At 38.5% G+C, this 17,208-nt stretch overlaps 9 protein-coding genes and 2 non-coding genes across 13 annotated transcripts in view; 5 read left to right on the forward strand and 6 right to left on the reverse strand.

Annotated features, from left to right (window-relative positions):
• Positions 1 to 37: 37 nt before the first annotated feature.
• LOC117569413 (matrix-remodeling-associated protein 7) lies at positions 38 to 1,060 on the forward strand. Its single transcript, XM_034250551.2, has 2 exons — positions 38 to 234; positions 311 to 1,060. Exons 1-2 carry the CDS (start codon positions 46 to 48, stop codon positions 728 to 730), a joined length of 609 nt encoding a protein of 202 aa, XP_034106442.1. The 5' UTR covers positions 38 to 45; the 3' UTR covers positions 731 to 1,060.
• Positions 1,061 to 1,103: 43 nt separating this feature from the next.
• Positions 1,104 to 3,102, forward strand: LOC117569412 (zinc finger MYND domain-containing protein 10 homolog). The gene is made up of 3 exons (XM_034250550.2): positions 1,104 to 2,074; positions 2,131 to 2,600; positions 2,661 to 3,102. Exons 1-3 carry the CDS (start codon positions 1,214 to 1,216, stop codon positions 2,713 to 2,715), a joined length of 1,386 nt encoding a protein of 461 aa, XP_034106441.1. The 5' UTR covers positions 1,104 to 1,213; the 3' UTR covers positions 2,716 to 3,102.
• On the reverse strand, positions 2,771 to 3,797 carry LOC117569414 (40S ribosomal protein S12). The gene is made up of 3 exons (XM_034250552.2): positions 3,648 to 3,797; positions 3,320 to 3,454; positions 2,771 to 3,136 (listed from the first exon to the last, which is right to left on the reverse strand). Exons 1-3 carry the CDS (start codon positions 3,662 to 3,664, stop codon positions 2,869 to 2,871), a joined length of 420 nt encoding a protein of 139 aa, XP_034106443.1. The 5' UTR covers positions 3,665 to 3,797; the 3' UTR covers positions 2,771 to 2,868.
• LOC117572842 (small nucleolar RNA U18) lies at positions 3,208 to 3,280 on the reverse strand. Its single transcript, XR_004572578.1, has one exon. It is a non-coding gene; the product is annotated as a small nucleolar RNA U18 (small nucleolar RNA).
• On the reverse strand, positions 3,536 to 3,606 carry LOC117572840 (small nucleolar RNA U18). The gene has a single exon (XR_004572576.1). It is a non-coding gene; the product is annotated as a small nucleolar RNA U18 (small nucleolar RNA).
• Positions 3,798 to 5,034: 1,237 nt separating the features above from the next.
• On the forward strand, positions 5,035 to 5,655 carry LOC117568028 (fibroleukin-like). The gene is made up of 2 exons (XM_034248368.2): positions 5,035 to 5,360; positions 5,434 to 5,655. Exons 1-2 carry the CDS (start codon positions 5,095 to 5,097, stop codon positions 5,600 to 5,602), a joined length of 435 nt encoding a protein of 144 aa, XP_034104259.2. The 5' UTR covers positions 5,035 to 5,094; the 3' UTR covers positions 5,603 to 5,655.
• A 1,359-nt stretch (positions 5,656 to 7,014) lies between these two features.
• LOC117568029 (uncharacterized) lies at positions 7,015 to 9,546 on the forward strand. Of its 2 annotated transcripts, none has more exons than XM_034248370.2 (3): positions 7,015 to 7,197; positions 8,079 to 8,562; positions 8,629 to 9,546. In XM_034248370.2, the coding sequence occupies exons 1-3, from the start codon at positions 7,181 to 7,183 to the stop codon at positions 9,166 to 9,168; spliced, it is 1,041 nt and encodes a 346-aa protein (XP_034104261.1). In that variant the 5' UTR covers positions 7,015 to 7,180; the 3' UTR covers positions 9,169 to 9,546. The 2 variants fall into 2 exon arrangements, with proteins under 2 accessions (XP_034104261.1, XP_051861922.1); XM_052005962.1 differs by lacking the exon at positions 7,015 to 7,197 and adding an exon at positions 7,792 to 7,988.
• Positions 9,132 to 11,421, reverse strand: LOC117568031 (protein-S-isoprenylcysteine O-methyltransferase). 2 transcript variants are annotated; one of them, XR_007955115.1, is made up of 4 exons: positions 10,980 to 11,421; positions 10,536 to 10,907; positions 9,883 to 10,468; positions 9,132 to 9,819 (listed from the first exon to the last, which is right to left on the reverse strand). XR_007955115.1 is itself a non-coding variant. In XM_034248371.2 (3 exons), exons 1-3 carry the CDS (start codon positions 11,172 to 11,174, stop codon positions 10,181 to 10,183), a joined length of 855 nt encoding a protein of 284 aa, XP_034104262.1. In that variant the 5' UTR covers positions 11,175 to 11,421; the 3' UTR covers positions 9,132 to 10,180. The 2 variants fall into 2 exon arrangements, 1 of the variants encoding a protein (XP_034104262.1); XM_034248371.2 differs by having other exon boundaries at positions 9,132 to 10,468.
• Positions 11,422 to 11,624: 203 nt separating this feature from the next.
• LOC117568032 (39S ribosomal protein L20, mitochondrial) overlaps positions 11,625 to 17,208 on the forward strand; it is a 75,834-nt gene continuing 70,250 nt past the window's right edge. The window contains exons 1-3 of the mRNA XM_034248372.2: positions 11,625 to 11,834; positions 11,891 to 12,099; positions 12,167 to 12,348. Coding sequence (XP_034104263.1) covers positions 11,748 to 11,834; positions 11,891 to 12,099; positions 12,167 to 12,323 — 453 coding nt within the window. The 5' untranslated portion in view covers positions 11,625 to 11,747 and the 3' untranslated portion in view covers positions 12,324 to 12,348. The remainder of the gene's footprint in view (positions 11,835 to 11,890; positions 12,100 to 12,166; positions 12,349 to 17,208) is intronic.
• Positions 12,398 to 13,181, reverse strand: LOC117568033 (10 kDa heat shock protein, mitochondrial). The gene is made up of 3 exons (XM_034248373.2): positions 13,036 to 13,181; positions 12,691 to 12,852; positions 12,398 to 12,625 (listed from the first exon to the last, which is right to left on the reverse strand). The coding sequence occupies exons 1-3, from the start codon at positions 13,036 to 13,038 to the stop codon at positions 12,482 to 12,484; spliced, it is 309 nt and encodes a 102-aa protein (XP_034104264.1). The 5' UTR covers positions 13,039 to 13,181; the 3' UTR covers positions 12,398 to 12,481.
• On the reverse strand, positions 13,514 to 15,275 carry LOC117571325 (protein Exd1 homolog). The gene is made up of 2 exons (XM_034253411.2): positions 14,530 to 15,275; positions 13,514 to 14,238 (listed from the first exon to the last, which is right to left on the reverse strand). Exons 1-2 carry the CDS (start codon positions 15,112 to 15,114, stop codon positions 13,957 to 13,959), a joined length of 867 nt encoding a protein of 288 aa, XP_034109302.1. The 5' UTR covers positions 15,115 to 15,275; the 3' UTR covers positions 13,514 to 13,956.

Genomic DNA, 17,208 nt, shown 5'->3' on the forward strand with positions numbered 1-17,208 from the left:
ATTGTAAGGAAATCATTTAATTATCGATTGTTTTGCCAACACTAGATGGTGATATCAAAACAAAAACGCAGAAGACCAAGCAACAATAAAGTGAAAAAAATAATGCAGCATACGGTGAAAGCAGCAGGCGACATATGGTTCGATCCATCTGGGTATTATGTGGTCGCCTTGACGACGCTACTGCTCTGCATATTAATATCATTATACTTTGCCAACTTTTTAAAGGACGACACAGTGAGTAGTAAACAAAATCATATTAAAATTTCAGTTGCTATGGCAAATGGATGTAAAATAACGCATTGCATTGTAGGAGCTTGAGGACGAAGGTATTGGAGCTGAGGTGCGCATGGAAGACGATGCCGAACTGCAGGCACAGCTTCGATCCCGACTTCAACGTGAAATCGATGATGATGAAGCCTACGAAGAAGATGAAGAGGACGACGAGGAGGAGCAATTAGAAGCGTTTAGCGAGAGTGATGGAGATGGTGATGGCGACAAGGCTACGAACAATTACAATTACAGTAATCTAATGGGGAAAATCAAAGCGAAGCACTATCAACACCAGTTGGCCGAGAATCTTTCGCCGAGTCAAATTGAGGAGGAGCGGCGCATCGAGCGCGAACAGCTGGCTGCGATTTTTGAATTATTGCGCAAGCAAGAGGATGAATTGAATCTTAAGGATCGCATCAGTGATAGTGAGCTTAAGCAACAAGTGAAGCTCTATCGTTAACGAGTTAAGAGCAGGAATTGGCTGCATTTTAATTCCAATTCGAAACTGAAAACGTGTGATTAAGTGAAAAGCGACGAGTCATTAACATAGTATATGTATATAGATGCATATATATTACCAATTTATTCTCGATTCTTAATGTATATGATATATGTTTGCGTTGAGAGATGAAAGCATACACACACTACTTAAAGTATTAGCAAAATGACATAGTTAAGTTGCAATTCATGTATGCCAAAATCTCCCAATTATAATTATAGACGTGAGTTTGTTTACCCCATATCTCCACAATGTATTGTAATTTAAATACAAATCTGAATGTACAAAATAGATGTGTAGTTCGCATAGCAACCTCTGCATTTCCATGGCAACCCTAGTATTACAACATTTATTTATCTATCTAACAGTTTTCCTCACTCTCAATTCAACGTTTGGCAGCATTATTTCATAATCTTGTAACTCTCGCTGTCGTAAATAAGCAAAATGCTGAACTTTGTATATCCAGAAGAGCTATATCTATTTGTGGAGAGCATTCGCTGCTTCCAAGTCCGCGATGTGGGCAACAGCAAATGGCTCGAAGTCCACGAAATGATCATCAAGCTTAGTCAGCAGGCGGCACTCGAGGTGGCCGAGCATCGCGAGGAAGAGGTTAAGGAGTTTCTCATCTCGCGCGATAAACTTTCGGTGCTCATCCATGAGGCGTACTGTGTGAATCTGTGGAAATCGCGGGTGCTGCCACATCTGCTGGAGATCGATCCCAATCCGCAGGCCACATTTCTCATCTATACCGCACTGTATCACGAGGCCGCTGCCGTGGCGCTGCTAGATCTTTGTCTCTATCATCCCAGCGGCTGTGAATCTTTGCAGGATTCAGTGCTGGATCTGATCGATTACTGTGCCCAAAGCGTGGCCCAGGTCATTGGGCTGGTGAGCATGGGTTACCATGAAAACGAGACCAAGATCGATGTGGATGAAGCGGTGCTCACCGAATTGGAGCGTCAAAAGCGCGATCTTCTCTATAAGATCGGTTTGCGTTGCGTTTCGTTGCTCAATTATGTGGCCGACAATGTGTCGCTGTTCCATTTAAGTGCCGGACGTCGTTTGCTTGTCACACACGATATTCCCTGGCTGATGGTGGATGTGTTGTGTTTCCGGCCGTGGCAACGCAAAACAAGCAAGGGACTTGAGCAGTTCATAGACGAGAAGTGGACAGCTGTCGAGGATGCTGCCAAGATCACCAAGATCGAAGCGCAAGCTTGGTTTTGTGTGCGCCAGCTGCTACTTAATCCGCAGCTTATGGAGAACTACACGCTAAACGAGTCGCGTTGCAAGCAACTCTCTAAGGTAAGAAGAATGAGGCTTATTAATCATCATTTCAGTTGTGATCGTTTCTATTCCAGCTGCTGGGAATGTTGCACGAGACGCTGTTAGATCAGCTGCCTGTATTAATAGAGCTGAAGCAGTTCGTCAGTCGCTTAACGCTCAGTGGGAATACGGCAAACAAGCAACAAAATCTCATTTTAGAGGACATGCCCCAAATACAGGAGCAACTTCTGAAGCAGGTAGAAAGCGATGGTGGCTTCTATCAAATAGCTCAGAGTCAGGATGGCATCTTCTTGAACAACAACAAGGAAGAGATATGCGCGCTGGCCACCAGATTGAGCAGCGCCTATGGTACGGAAACTCTTTGTAAACTGGAACAGCATTTGGCTGATCTCGAACTGCAGAAGCCGCAGGAAGTAAAGCCGGAACAAGGTGCCGCTGGCGACGGTGTAGATGCGGAGCTGAAGACGTCGCACAAATGCGGCACGTGTCAGGAGCCGGCCAAAAAGAAATGCGCGAACTGCAAACACGTGCACTACTGTTCACGGTAAAGATCAAGTTTAGTTTTCAATTAAGCCGGGTATCTCATACAATCTTTTCATTACAGCGAGTGCCAATTGAAGGATTGGCCAACGCACAAAAATGCCTGTCAGGCAAACTAATTACATCAATGATAGTTTAAACAAAAATCCATATTAAAAGAGCATTCCAAAAATGTAATGTGTCGGGATTTCTTACGAATTTATTTAGTTTAGCAATAAAAAATCATGCCACGTAGTCTCTCATTCAGCAGACAAGAACATAAGCCGTTTAATTTAGCTGTTCTGTCTGAGATGGTCCTTAACCACATCCAAAGCGGGCGTTTCCTCACCAAAGTCCTTGATGACGACCACCGAGCAGCCGCAAACCTTGCGGGGCTTGCCCTCCTTGTCGATCTTGCACAGACCCGACCATTCGCCCAATTTCTTGTGCGAGTCGACGCGGATCAGTGGGATCTGGTGCTCGTTGCACAGCGCGGTGACAAGCTTCTTGTAGTTGGGCTCATCGAAGGATTCGGCCAAAATGCAGAGAACAGCCTGACGCCTAAATAATTGAAAAATCAAAGTTAGCTACCATGTAATTCAAACCTATTAGCATGCGTTCGGCCAATTTTAATAACTCAGTAATTGGAAAGATTGTTAATCAATGTAAAATTCATAAACACGGACCAATTAATTTCATCAGCGTAATACGCCAATAGAAATAGAATTCAACGCATTTACTTACTTGTCCAAAGCCTTGCAGGCCTGATGGATGCCATGGACGAGTCCATCGGCGATCAGAGACTTCTTCAGCACTTCCTGCAACGCGGTGTTGATATCCATGGCACCGCCAAGGACGGGAGCAGCGGAGGGAACATCTCTGCGGGTAGAAAATTTAATATTAATTTATAATCTTGTCAAGTCATGACAGAAATTGTGTTTATCAGTTCGTTTTGCACTTGATATTCAGTAATTGGAAGATTTATAATCAACGTAAATTCATAAACACGGACCAATTAATTTCATCAACAAACTTGAACTTGGAAATTGTTATTTGAGCATATTGCACTTACACATCAACGTCGGCCATAATTGATAGGTTGAGGATGCACTGCACTGTGAACGATAAAAATTAAACCATTATTGTTAAGGATTACTCACATATTTGTGAATTAATTTCAGAGATGCGGCTTCGGCACAATTAATACACTTTCGTACCTTTTTGACAACCGGAAAGAAAGAGACCCTAGCTGTGTTGCAGCCAACTTCATGGCTTTAGGGTTGCTTTGATAGTTCGATATCAGCAATGCAACACTGTGCAATGGTACAAGCTGATTGCTATAAAACATTTTTTATTTGCGGGAATTTTCGGTTTTACTCCCCTTTTACCAAAATATTATAATATATATAATTAATAGATGGTATACGAAGATATAATTTCATTAAAAATATTTGATATCTCTTAATATGAGTAAAATTAATTTATTTTATACATGCTTCCCATGAAAAATCGATGTTTTAAAATATTTAAAAAAAATATCGATGCATTGAAAAGCGCCATCTCTAAAGTCTTCAACATTTATTTCACATTAGAAGCTTGCGGTACAGTGTTTTAAGCGTTTTCGAGTCTTAAGAATAAAGTAAAAAAAAATGGATTCTGGAAAAAATGAATTAAATATATTACCTGAAAATAAGAAGGAAAACGCTTCAGATAATGATTCTGTTAGTAAATTAACAATTTAATTTTCTTCGGTTGGTTTTAATGTGTAATTTATTTTCCAGAGCAATTCTGGGGAATCCCATTGCGATTCTGCCTATTCAAGAGCTGTCAAGGTATTGCTTGAGCATTCAGTTGATGTCGACGCATTTGCACAGATTCTTCAAATGAAAGAAGAAGATTTAGCCGAACTTCAGGGAAAGTTATCTGATTGCAAAGAGCTGATAAATATGCTCAACCAGAAAATCATAGAGAAGGATAATATTATCGCCGCGTTGTCGAATCGTTGGTCTTTAATTGAAAATACTGTCGCCCAATCAATGGATTTGCTGACAAATAAATATCAAAAAGGTCATCAATCAGAAAACATTGAATATAATAAATCAATTGACAAGAATGACAACGAAGGTGAAAATATTTCTCATGTAGAGATTTCTGAAGAGTTGAATCAGCTAACTAAAAATGACATCAATAAGCCGATTAAAAGCAGTGAATCAACCATCAAAAAACTAGATGAAACTCTTGCAGAATTAAATATCAAAGTTTTTGAAAAAGAGAAGAACCTGACGGATGTAACTAAAAAAATGAACGAATGTGAAAATGGTTTACACATTTACGTTCCTTACGGAAGTTGGGAAACGCGTATTATCATTCCAAACACTCCACCCTTTCGAGTTGCGTTGTATAAATTTGATGAGCTTGGTTATCTTCTGATTCAGCGTCGTCTTAACGAAAAATTTAGTTTTGAAAGAACCTTGATTGAATACCATAAAGGATTTGGAAACTGTTCCGGAGATTTTTGGATGGGATTGGAATTCATTCACATAATAACAAACAATCAGCCACATGTTCTCAGAATTCAAATGTGGGACTATGCCAAAAAAACATATTTTGCTGAATATGACAACTTTGTTGTTGCTGGAAATGATGAAAACTACAAGCTAAAGTCATTGGGTGATTACAAAGGAAATGCCGGCGATATGATGCGTTTTAGTGAAAATCAAGAATTCCGTCTGTGCCCAAAATTAAAAAGGGGCTGGTGGGACCTTAAGGGTGATCATCAACTTTGGTGAGTTGTAGGTTTTTAAAAAAAAACTGTTTACATATATTGTTCTAATTCATTTTATTTTTTAATTCTACAGCAATTTAAATGGGAACATATCTCACCAAGAAATAACCAATAAGTTTGAATTCATTTATTGGGGTCAGATGAATTGGGGAAATTCGTGCAACAATATCAGACAAGTCATGATGCTACTAACTCCTAAAGCCGCGTACTTAAAAAAACAGTCCGAAATGATAAAAAATTAAGAATGCGATTGTAACCCATGAAAATTATTTTGAGGCATATATAAAAACGTCATAAAAAATAAAGTTTTTATTTTTTTAACAGTTATCTGGGTAAATGCTATTGAAATACAAAGATGTGTAAGAACGCAAAATAGTGAGAGTATCTATAAATTTAAAATTGTTCGTTTTAACTGAACTATCAACGCATAGCTCAACATAAAATTGCAGAGCTTGCAAATAACTGTTGACCGTTTCTCGTTGTCCGCAAATAAGTGTCTCTCTCTGACACTTTACGAAAAGACTCAGAGAGCAACCGATTTATGGGTTCTTGAATGAGATCGCTCGCGCTCAGACCGAAACCCTTTTTTGCTATTCTGTTTTGTTTCGGTTGTTCCAAGACCGTTTTGTCGTATTCAGTGAAAATAAAAGTCTTTTGCGTATTGGTATACATTCACACGCATAGGCAAGCAAATCTTGAAGCGTTCGTTTTGCAGACGAAATACAGTAGAATCTAGAATCTAGAATCCGGTTATAACGAAGCCGCTTATAGTGTCCGTCCGGTTATTGTGACGAAAACTCGAACGACCCATACAAATTAAATTGATTAAAACATTAATTAATTGTATTTAAAAAACCTATGGCAACTATAAAATAAACAAAATTTTATTTTTCTCCTTTTGGTTAGTGGGTATAACGACGGTCCCTTGAAAGTCGCTATAACCGGATTCTACTGTATTTCGTCTGCAAAACGAACGCAACAACAACGAAAGTAAGTGTGAAGACCGTTTGCGTTGAGTTTTTCGGCCAATCGGTCTTTTGCTGACTCTCTTTGTGTGAGCGTTTCTCATTCCGCTCTTTACGCACTGCTCATTGAACGACCGAAATACAAAGAGCTCAACAGAAAACAGAAATGAAGACAGCAAAAGTCTCTTGCTCAGAGCGAGAGCGAAAGAGTACGAACTTTTTCGGTTGTGCTCGCAACGAGAGCACAACAAAAAAAAAAGGTCGACAGTTATTTGCAAGCTATGTAAAATTGTAATGTTTAAAGCGGCACCGAATCTTGAAAGTATAACCAAGCAGTACTTTCTTGATGGGGTTTGCGTACATTAGTATATGTATATTTTCAGTGTTAACTTTTATGGTCACACTGCGACTCATGTGTTAAAAAAAAAAAGGTATTTTCTTAATAATAAATGTATCAAAAGAAATACTTTTTATATATCTACAGAAAATCCAACACTTATCCTTCCTCATAAATCCGCGGTAGTATTAATAGTTATGTAGAGAGAGCTGTAGTTATATAAAACGATATTTTAGTTATAGCAGCGCGTGATTTTAAAAACACAAAACACAATACAATATCGATTGTAAAAACTACATTCGATAGCCGCAATAGTGCTTGTCCATCGATAGTGCTATCGATGTCTCTCCACCTCTACCACATATAGCGTAATAGGTGTAGTTTAACTAAGTCAATAATTTGTAAAGTGTTACAAAGTCAATTTTAGGCTTTAGCATCTCCTAAGTGCAATAACGTTTTTATGTTTACATAACCAGCTAGTACAACTAGTTTTTACTACAACGACAACATCATCAACAATGACAAGCGAGCTACAGTAAGTTGAGGTGCCCGGCGCTCCCCTCTTTATGCCCCTTGCATAGTTTCCTAATCTCTACAAAAAATCACCACGTGCTCGTGTTGCTCGTTTCAATCTAATTGCCGAAAATTTACAGTGACATGTGAAAATCGTGTGCCATCATCGTCACATTCTCTTTGGCGGCTGTGTACTAAATGTGTATGCATGTGTGTGTGAGATAAGTTCTCGGTGTGTGTTTTTTGTTGATCCCATTTGGCATCGGGTCGGGGCATGAATGAACTTTTAAATTTTTTTGCCATATGAAAGTGCCGCGCTGATAACGGGCATTTTTGTCAACAAATACAACAAAAGGCTAAGCGTAAACAAGCTGGAATATAGTGGCTTCCATAAAAATGTGCCAGTTAACAGCTGGATTGCATGTATCGATAACGACTTCAGAGCGATACCGATAAAAGAAGTTTCTAATAAAATATATCGAAATTCACAAATTTTACTTTGCTTCGAAACGTCGTTAAAGATTTGAAAATAGTTAATTTGCGTTTAATTTATTTACGTTTTCTTTTTTTTGTTTTTTAAGTCTGTGTGAATTATTCTAGTCATCAGTGTATTCTTTTTGGGGGCTATCGCTATAGTTCATCGACAACTGATACTGAATGAGGCAGCTCGACAACAATAACAACCACAAACATTATTTGCCTCCAGCGGATGGCTGTTGATAGTCTCAGTTTCTTTCTAATTGTTAATTAGACTACAACAAGCTCTCGGGGCAGCATGTGCGACAAACAGTGTAAATCAGTGTGTGGCGCAAGGTTTCGTACTTTAATTTAAGCACATTTTATTTTTTGGCATCTAAATTGACGATGAATACTAATTTTGATTTAAAAATTGTTTCCCTGTAGGACAGGTGCACTTGTCGGATGCGGCAATCCGCTGCTCGACATTTCCGCCACCGTTCCCATGGATTTCCTCAAGAAATATGAGATGAACGAAGATGATGCAATCCTGGCCGAGGAGCGACACATGCCCATATATCGTGAGCTTGTGGATAATCACAGGGCTGAATTTCTCGCTGGCGGGTCGGTTCAAAATTCATTGCGCATTGCTCAATGGATCATTGGCAAACCAAATGTGGCCGTCTTCTTTGGCTGCGTTGGTCAAGATGATTATGCGTCCACCTTGAGAGAGAAGGCACGAGAGGCTGGCGTTGATGCACATTATCAAGTGAGTGCGGACACACCAACTGGCACCTGTGCTGTGCTCATCACGGGCACCCATCGTTCGTTGTGTGCCAATCTGGCGGCGGCCAACAAGTTCACCATCGATCATCTGGAGCAGCCAGCGAATAAAGCGCTCGTGGAGAACGCGCTCTATTACTATATTTCTGTAAGTGAAATTATGGAATTATAAATGCGTCATATTTATATTCATTTATATCCTTCAATGTTCTAGGGCTTCTTCCTGACCGTTAGTCCGCCCAGCATAATGCGCGTAGCAGCTGCCGCCCTTGCCAAGCAGCGGCCGTTCCTAATGAACCTCAGCGCACCATTCATATCGCAATTCTTCATGCAGCCGCTGCTCGATGTCATGCCCTACGTGGACATCATCTTTGGCAACGAGGCGGAGGCGCATGCCTTTGCCACCGCCCAAGGTTGGCCCGAGAAGGAGGATCTGCGTGAGATTGGCAAACGTTTGGTTGCTCTCAACAAGCTAAATGCATCAAGGCCGCGCATTGCCATCCTCACGCAGGGCTGTGACCCGGTGCTGTTGATTCAGCACGATTCGATTCAAGAGTTCGAGGTCACGAGTTTGGCGGCGCATGAAATTGTGGATACCAATGGCGCTGGGGATGCATTCGTTGGTGGCTTCCTGGCGCAGTTTGTGCAGGGCAAGTCGTTGGACGTGTGCATACGCTGTGGCAACTATGCGGCCGGTCACATCATCAAGAATCCCGGTTGCACGTATTCCGGTGCGCCGCAGTTTGTTGAATGAATACGGAACACACAGAGGATCAAATAATCTACACACAGCACACACACACACACATTCACAAGCATACAGACACACAGACACTGACAAACCTTGTAAGAGGCAGAAGCATTGCGCAAATAGAGATTTGCAGCCACCAACTGCAAATATTAAGTTCAAAGAGTGACTAAGACAATTTATTAACGTTGATAATTATTTGTACATATATTCTACACACACACACACACACTCACATGGACACCCATTAATATACTTTTTTGTGAGCTATGCACGGAACAACTTGTGGGCCTTGTGGTTTATATACAAAAGTTAGAGCAATATTCGAATTTAAATTGATAATAATAAAAAACAAATACCACTAACATACACAAAAACTAAAAATATAACACAATTTGTTTTTCGTTTCTACGAGCACAATGGGTTGCTGATCCAGAGATGAACTTAACTGATAAATCTTCTATAAACAGCATTATTTTTAAGAATACATGTACACCAACAATTGCTTATTGAGGAAACGAACCATATTTAAACGATTAAAGCTGGTCAAACTCGGTTCAGTTTCCGGGATGTGCGCAATCGCTGAGTTAGCTATTCAGATTAGATTGGCAGGATTACAACTATGGCCACAACATTGTATGGCAAACATTTATTTCTCTATAATATATCACACCATATCGGACAATGATTTATATATATATATATATACATATGACACACCTGCTTTTTATCTCTGACACGTATTGCAGCTAATTACCAATTTCATTGGAATTCTTATCTTGATAATCGCGCTTGTCACTGGTTTCATAATCCACCGTGTAAGCAACATATAATTTACTTCTTTGTTACACAAATAAGACTCAATACAATACCAAATACAAAAAATTCTATTTTCTAAATAATACAAATTGCTTCGATTTGAATTTATAATTTATTGACCTTACAAAATCTTAAATGCTACATTTGTTTTGTTGTTTGTGTGATTGACTTTACTGACTTTTTTTGTTGGGGTTGTGTGTTACTCAATCTGATAGCCGGTGATAAAAGGCAGGCCCGTTGAGACTCGCTTCTGATAGCGAACGTAATCGGATTTGAAGAACTGCAAGAGGGAATACTCTTCGATTCTGATACGATCGTAGAAGAACATCCAACTGACTAGTGTGTAGATAATAATGCACAGGGGATTCATCATGATCACCTGTGTGCCAATTGACCAATAGAACCAGCCCACATACGACGGATGCCGACTATAAGCATAAATGCCACTGGTGATCAGCTTGTGGTCGGCATGCTTTTCATCTTGCACCTAAATGACAATAGACAATACAATGAGCAACTAATTGACAGTAAAGACGAATTACAGATTCATTTACCAAATGAGTAAAGCTGCGACCCGCTGTAATGATGGCCACCTTGCGTATCAGCTCGCCACAGGTGCACATTACCACGCCCAGCAACCAGATGTGGCCAAAACGTTTGAATTCGGGCAGAAAGTAGAGTTCAAGTATGAACTCCAGCCAGCTGGCTGTGGCCGCCAAGCCATAGTGCACCGAATGATTAAGCATGAAGGAGTCCAAGGATAACGTGCGTGGATTGGCCCACGCAATCACCAAAAACTCCGAATAGTGGAAGAAGGACATGAAGCAGCCATAGACGCCAAATTGCTGCCATTGCGTGGGCGCAAAGCAAATGACCAGCACACTTACAGCTTCTGTGAAGCCCAGAAAAGAGGCTCGAATGGCAACCTTCAAAAAAAAAAAAAAAAAATTAAAATAATGATGAAAGCTGGCCAACAAAGTGAGTCATGTAGTTCATACCTGATAATCGGTATTGCGCAGCACAAATCGTATGATGATATTAATTAGTGCGTAATACAACACAGGACCCCAGAGGATGGCGCCCCAAACATTTGGCACAATTCCATAATAAATCTGCGGTATCGACGGCAGCAGGACACAGCACGCTGTGATCAGAAAACAATACAAGCTGACGCGGCCTTCTTTGCACAGCATGCTGGGAAAATGTATGATATTTCTCACAATATTACAACTAAATAACAAGATTTTTTGTGCGATTTGCAAAACACATTAAAAATTAGATATTTCACATCATTTGCAAGAAGTCTGTTGACCGGCAAAACGTTGGTAACTCGTTTATTGACACTGGAATCAAAGTATTCCTATGTATAAGATTGCGTCGCAATGCAACTTGCATGTACGTCATCAATAGTCACACAAATTAATTACGTTGTAAGTAAATTTACTATAATAAAAAACTAATTAGAAGTGTTCATTCCACACTTATTCACATTGCAGAAAATAATGTATTTTTTTTTAAATAAAGTAAATACAAAAATTGTATGCTGTGACGTCACGTGGAACCGGTGACTTTTGTGTTTGGCGTAATCTTTCACTATTGAATACTCTTTGTAGCTATCGATACTTGTGCTGTGCTGCCAGCTTGCCGATAGTCAGCTGTGCCGAATACAAATTCGATATATTTGGGCATGCAGGTTATGTAAATTGTTACATTTATTAATTAAAAGTTCTTCAATTTACCATAAATATTTGTGAAAACACTGCGTTATGGTGTTCCTGAACCTGCCACTGTTGGTTCGCGCACGCGGCCCCGATGAGTTCTGGCGCAAGCGACGTATTTTCAAACTAGCAGCGGTAAGCCCTCAAAACAAATCCATTCCATATTTTAACTGACAAATAATTCTTTTTAGCACTATCGGAGTCGCACACGCAATGTGTACACCTTTGCTATACGTAGCGTGCATCGTGCCCTCGCCTATGCCACTAAGGGACGCAAACTTAAAAAGCTGGACATGGCTCAGTTGTGGACGACACGCGTCGAAGCTGGCTGCCAGCAATACGGAGTCGCCTTGGACACATTTAAGGAGGGTCTCGCACGATCCGATATTCTGCTGAACAAGTGAGCAATATACAAAATACTTAAGATAAACATATATGTATATTTATTGTATTCACTACTTTCCCAGAAAAATGCTGTCGGATTTGGCGATTTGGGAACCGCGCTCTTTTGAGGTCTTGGTGAATATTTCACGGGAACGTGCCGCTGTGGAGGGATTGCCAGATATTAAGCGCAGATCAGCTTTCAATCAGGTCTATGGTCTGAGCAATCTGAAGCTCGATTAATTTAAGCTTTATACAAATAAAATATTGTAAAATATATTTTTTTCATATACATATAGTAAGCGAAGATTCCAAGATTTATTTTGTGGGTCATGCAAACAAAAACATTGCATTAAACGTTTATTTGTTAGGGTTACGTACTAATTGAAATGAAACATGGTTTATTCTAGTTTAGCCAAGATATCTGACTCGCGGAAAAGGAACAGCTCCTTTTTCTCATCCAATTGGACCTTGGTGCCCCCAAATTCGGGCAGCAGAACGCGGTCACCCTCCTTAACGCCAATTGGAACATGGTTGCCATTGGTCTAAAGCAAAAAATTAAGATGTAGATAATGTTGCAATTATCATGTTAATTATGAAATATACTCACAGCATTGCGGGCACCGGGTCCAACGGCCACAACAGTACCTTCCAGCACTTTTCCCACAGATTTCTCGGGCAAGACAATGCCGCCTTTGGTTGTGGTTAGAGCTTCTGCGCGTTGCACCAGAATGCGATCCAACATGGGGATGATTCTCTTAATAGCAGCAGCCTGCAAACATATAATTGAAGAAACATCATTTAATCAATTAATCTGCCTTCTATGCTGGGGCCAGAAAGTTACACAACAACCCGGCAAGGCGAGTTATCAGTGTGGAACCTTCGAGAAGCCCGACTCAAAAATATTCTATAGAATGATAATTTTATTTGTATATATTGCTAAAGTATTGCTCACCATTTCTATATTATTAAATGCAATCTGGATCGCTTCAATGAACTAAAACTTAATTGATAGTTGCAATTGAACTTCACTACACGTGCGGGCCGGTCGTAGTTGTTCGTAAAATTATCTAATTATTTGTTTGTATCGATGCTTTTAAAGTTTTGCTGCTATCGATGCATAGCTGTGCTGTATCGATAATTCAAACACGAATTTAATTCTATCGCTATAACCTATATTGTATTCGATAATTGGAAGAAGTGCCCGCGTAATAATTCAAACTAATCAGATGTGCTCACAAAAGTACTCTTCAATAAAGCATTAAATAAATGCGGGCCAAATTGTGCGCAGCAAATATATAATGTCAATGATAATCATATATATATGCTTGTATATATACAAGTTTTCAATTAAATAAAAGTCATATTTTCCAACATTTATAAATTTAATCGACATTCATTATTTAAATGAAAAGTAGGAGTTACGGAGTTAACATTTACAATGAAAGGGCGGTGATTCTCTGCTTAGGCATGTTTTTGGAATTATCCAGTTTCCATAGTGTAGAAGAGTATTATAATTTATATATTTGGAGTCGTCAAGACTGGTAAACTGGGGAAGTATCCACTAAAAGAGTTTTAAATACACAAAAAAAAGTAAAAAATAAACTTTTTTTTTGGAATGGAGCCAAGTAAAAATATAGATAAGGTAGAATCCTGTTATAACGACGCCGCTTATAGCGTCCGTCCAGTTTTTGACGAAAATTCGATGACTTGGTGGGTTCCCATACAAATTAAATTGATTAAAACATTAATTAGTTTTATTTTAAAAACCGGATATAACGACGGTCCCTTGAAAGTCGCTATAACAGGATTCTACTGTAGTTCGTGCAGGTTTTTATATGCATAGTTCGAATAACAATGTATTAACAGAAATAAATCAGGAGTCACTCATTTTGGTAGAAATTAAATAAAATTGATTGATGCATTCGGTTCCTATTTTGCTTTCAGGTGCCATATTTAAGGCAATTTCTTCAGTGGAATTCGAATGTTTTTTGAATTCATAACTAAAGTTTGTAGTCATTTGCTGCAGCTCAGTGCAAATGTTTCCATAAATTAGCCTGTCGTGTAATTTTTGTTGCAATATGGCAAGCTTTCCCAGGATCTGAAGTTGATCCTTAGACAACGGACGACCGGTAAAGTTCCGTACCGACTCCCTTGGCTGCAATGAGAAAAATTAATTAAGGCATACTATTTTAAAAAACATACAATTCGATTCGTTATATACTAGTAAATTTAAACCGTTTCATTTTTAAAATTAAAAATACGCCTAATTGGATGCTGTTTTCGATAAAAATTGCTTGAAATTTATGCTACGGTCGTACATGAACTTAATGTAGAAATACACACCGAAATCTCCTCTGTCAGACCAATTTTAGTGTTAATAATGGTTATAGTTCAGTCAGTGGGAGAAGGAATTTCACGAGATCAATGTGTGTAGTTTAAAACTTACGCTTTCGATCTCATCACAGGTTAATTCGGACATCGGTATATTCAATGTTAAAGATATGGCCTCCCTTAGAGAGCAAAGTCCTCGATCCTGACGCACCACACACAGCTCAACGAAAGTGTCGCAAATACCATCAATTTTAATGTTGTGCTTATGAGCAAATAAATCGCAGATCCGATGGCTGTAGTGCATTATTTTGCGAGGAACTTTTGCTTCCAGCAGCTCCGACAGTGACTTGAATATTTTACCCAGTGCACGGACATCAAAAATATAGGTATTATTCGATGTGGCAATTGCGATAACAGATGTACTGCAATGGCGTCCATAAAAACTGGGCTCCACCAACAAAGAGATTTCGGACTGATCACGAATATCGTCTAGTGCCAAGTGATACGATTGATCCGTTTGCTGTATAAATATAATGCGTTGTAATTTCTTTTCCAGCGATTGCATTTCATGCGATAGTAGTGAGGCGCACTTGACTCCTTTATGATTCCAAAGTGGTGCAGAGGAAAATGTAGACACGCTATCGTCGCTATCGCTGTCGCACTGCTTCCAGATTGCACAATTGTTGTTTGCCCCATTCATTTTCGCGCAGTCTTAATACTTAATAAGTATTACTTTCGCTAACAAGTAATTACTAGTGCAACTCAGCTATCTAAAATGTGAACTTAAAAAAGTTAGTTTAAAGACATATGTTAATGTAACATATGACTTCGAATATTGACAGCAAAGAAACGGAAGAGGCAAAATTGCAATTAGGGATGAAACACAAAAGCGAGTATGACAATTCGCTTCGATATATGTATTGTTTGCATTACTAATGAAGTTCGATTTTCGATTAATATCTAGCAAAAATAAGCAGAGCTCGCAAATAACTCGTTGTCTGCAAATAAGTGTCTCTCTCTGACTTTTACGAAAAGACTCAAAGAGTAACCGATTTATGGGTTCTTGAATGAGATCGCTCGCACTCAGACCGAAACCCTTTTTTCTATTCTGTTTTGTTTCGGTTGTTCCAAGACTGTTTTGCCGTGTTCAGTGAAGCAAAATGTCTTTTGCGTATGTATTGGTATACATTCACACTCATAGCCAAGCAAATCGTGAAGCGTTCGCTTTGCAGACGAAATACAGTAGAATCCGGCTATAACGACGCCGCTTATAGCGTCCGTTCGGTTATTGTGACGAAAACTCGATGATTTGGTGGGTCCCCATACAAATTAAATTGATTAAAAAATTAATTAGTTATATTTTAAAAACCTATGGCAACTATAAAATAAACAAAATTTTATTTTTCTCCTTTTGGTTAGTGGGTCTTCCGGATATAACGACGGTCCCTTGTAAGTCGCTATAACCGGATTCTATTGTATATTAATTGCAACAACAACGAAAGTTAGAAGTTCACACTGTGAAGCAGTGGTGCCAGTTTAGCAATTTAGTTGCTAGCAACTTTTCAAAATATTTGCAATTTTTTTTTTTGAAAATGCCATTAGCTACAAATATAGCAACTTTTTTATTTTTTGTTAGCTATTTTAGCAATTTTACATTTATATTTTACTTAAAGCCTTTTTATTTTGTATTTTTGCCATTCACTGCAAAAGTTGCGATTAATAGTTCACTATGAAATCGATACTTTTATTTAACTGAATGCTTCGATTATATGAGCTACTTGAGTTCACTGACTTGAAAAGTTGACTGCATTTCCAAAGTTCACTGTGCCATGTGTTTTTATACCCTTCTATCCTATAGGTAGAAATGTAACTTTGTGCCGGCAGGAAATGTATGTAACAGGTAGAAGGAAGCATCTCTGGCCCTATAAAGTATATGTATTCTTAATCAGCGTCAACAGCCGAGACGATCTAGACATGTCCGTCTGTCTGTCTGACCGTCTGTCCGTATGAAACACTGGATCTCATAGACTATAAGAGATAGAGCTATAATTTTTTTCGACAGTATTTGTTGCCACACCCTCTTCCCCCCTTGCAAATCAATAAAATCGAATAAAAAGCGTATTTTTGAAGCTACAGCTGCGAATTTTGGTTAATACAATAATAACAATAGTGATTCCTGAAAAGTTGGTTGCGGTCATATAAGAATTGTGGAAGTTATTAAAGAAATATTTTTGTATGACCAAAAACGCCTACTTACTAGGGGTCTTAGTTGCTTTGGCTGACAATCTGATATACTGAGCTGCCTATGGTATATTTTGAATGTGGTACTATATCGATATACCAAATATACAATTTGGTATATTTTTAGAATGTTGTAGAATTTTCGGAATATTTTGAAAATAAAACCCCAATATTTTGCTTTTATTCAAAAGAGGGTAGAGGGTATCTCACAGTCAAGCACACTCGACTGTAGCTTTTTTACTTGTTTTATTATTATTTGTTTTAAATTAAATGAAGATAACAAAAGTATATAAACAACATTTATAAGGTTAGTTTGGAATTTAAATATTTTTAATATAAATAAAACAAATTAAAAATTATTTTTATATATTTATATAAACAGGTATGGGCTACATAAGCATGAAAAATGTTGTTATTGTATGTACTTCTCTATGAGTACTTACTAAAATGAAAAGTACTCGGATATTTTTGTAATAGGTGTTAACACAAGAAGATACGAAATCCTATTTATTTTAATTATTTTATTTCTAATTTCAATATTTTATTCATACAT

Source organism: Drosophila albomicans, chromosome 3 (genome assembly GCF_009650485.2).
Source record: "Drosophila albomicans strain 15112-1751.03 chromosome 3, ASM965048v2, whole genome shotgun sequence".
Taxonomy (NCBI): Eukaryota; Metazoa; Arthropoda; class Insecta; order Diptera; family Drosophilidae; genus Drosophila; species Drosophila albomicans.

Coding starts and splice junctions, on each gene's coding strand:
- LOC117569413 (XM_034250551.2), top strand. CDS start 46: ATGGTGATATCAAAACAAAAACGCAGAAGACCAAGCAACAATAAAGTG. Junction 235..310: donor ACTTTTTAAAGGACGACACA/GTGAGTAGTAAA, acceptor ATTGCATTGTAG/GAGCTTGAGGACGAAGGTAT.
- LOC117569412 (XM_034250550.2), top strand. CDS start 1,214: ATGCTGAACTTTGTATATCCAGAAGAGCTATATCTATTTGTGGAGAGC. Junction 2,075..2,130: donor GTTGCAAGCAACTCTCTAAG/GTAAGAAGAATG, acceptor TTTCTATTCCAG/CTGCTGGGAATGTTGCACGA. Junction 2,601..2,660: donor CACGTGCACTACTGTTCACG/GTAAAGATCAAG, acceptor TTTTCATTACAG/CGAGTGCCAATTGAAGGATT.
- LOC117569414 (XM_034250552.2), bottom strand. Junction 3,137..3,319: donor GCCTGCAAGGCTTTGGACAA/GTAAGTAAATGC, acceptor TCAATTATTTAG/GCGTCAGGCTGTTCTCTGCA.
- LOC117568028 (XM_034248368.2), top strand. CDS start 5,095: ATGGGATTGGAATTCATTCACATAATAACAAACAATCAGCCACATGTT. Junction 5,361..5,433: donor AAGGGTGATCATCAACTTTG/GTGAGTTGTAGG, acceptor TTAATTCTACAG/CAATTTAAATGGGAACATAT.
- LOC117568029 (XM_052005962.1), top strand. CDS start 7,951: ATGTGCGACAAACAGTGTAAATCAGTGTGTGGCGCAAG. Junction 7,989..8,078: donor AAATCAGTGTGTGGCGCAAG/GTTTCGTACTTT, acceptor GTTTCCCTGTAG/GACAGGTGCACTTGTCGGAT. Junction 8,563..8,628: donor CGCTCTATTACTATATTTCT/GTAAGTGAAATT, acceptor TCAATGTTCTAG/GGCTTCTTCCTGACCGTTAG.
- LOC117568031 (XM_034248371.2), bottom strand. CDS start 11,174: ATGCTGTGCAAAGAAGGCCGCGTCAGCTTGTATTGTTTTCTGATCACA. Junction 10,908..10,979: donor TGCGCAATACCGATTATCAG/GTATGAACTACA, acceptor TTTTTTTTGAAG/GTTGCCATTCGAGCCTCTTT. Junction 10,469..10,535: donor GTCGCAGCTTTACTCATTTG/GTAAATGAATCT, acceptor ATTGTCATTTAG/GTGCAAGATGAAAAGCATGC.
- LOC117568033 (XM_034248373.2), bottom strand. Junction 12,626..12,690: donor GACCCGGTGCCCGCAATGCT/GTGAGTATATTT, acceptor TTTTTGCTTTAG/ACCAATGGCAACCATGTTCC.
- LOC117571325 (XM_034253411.2), bottom strand. CDS start 15,114: ATGAATGGGGCAAACAACAATTGTGCAATCTGGAAGCAGTGCGACAGC. Junction 14,239..14,529: donor CCTGTGATGAGATCGAAAGC/GTAAGTTTTAAA, acceptor TTCTCATTGCAG/CCAAGGGAGTCGGTACGGAA.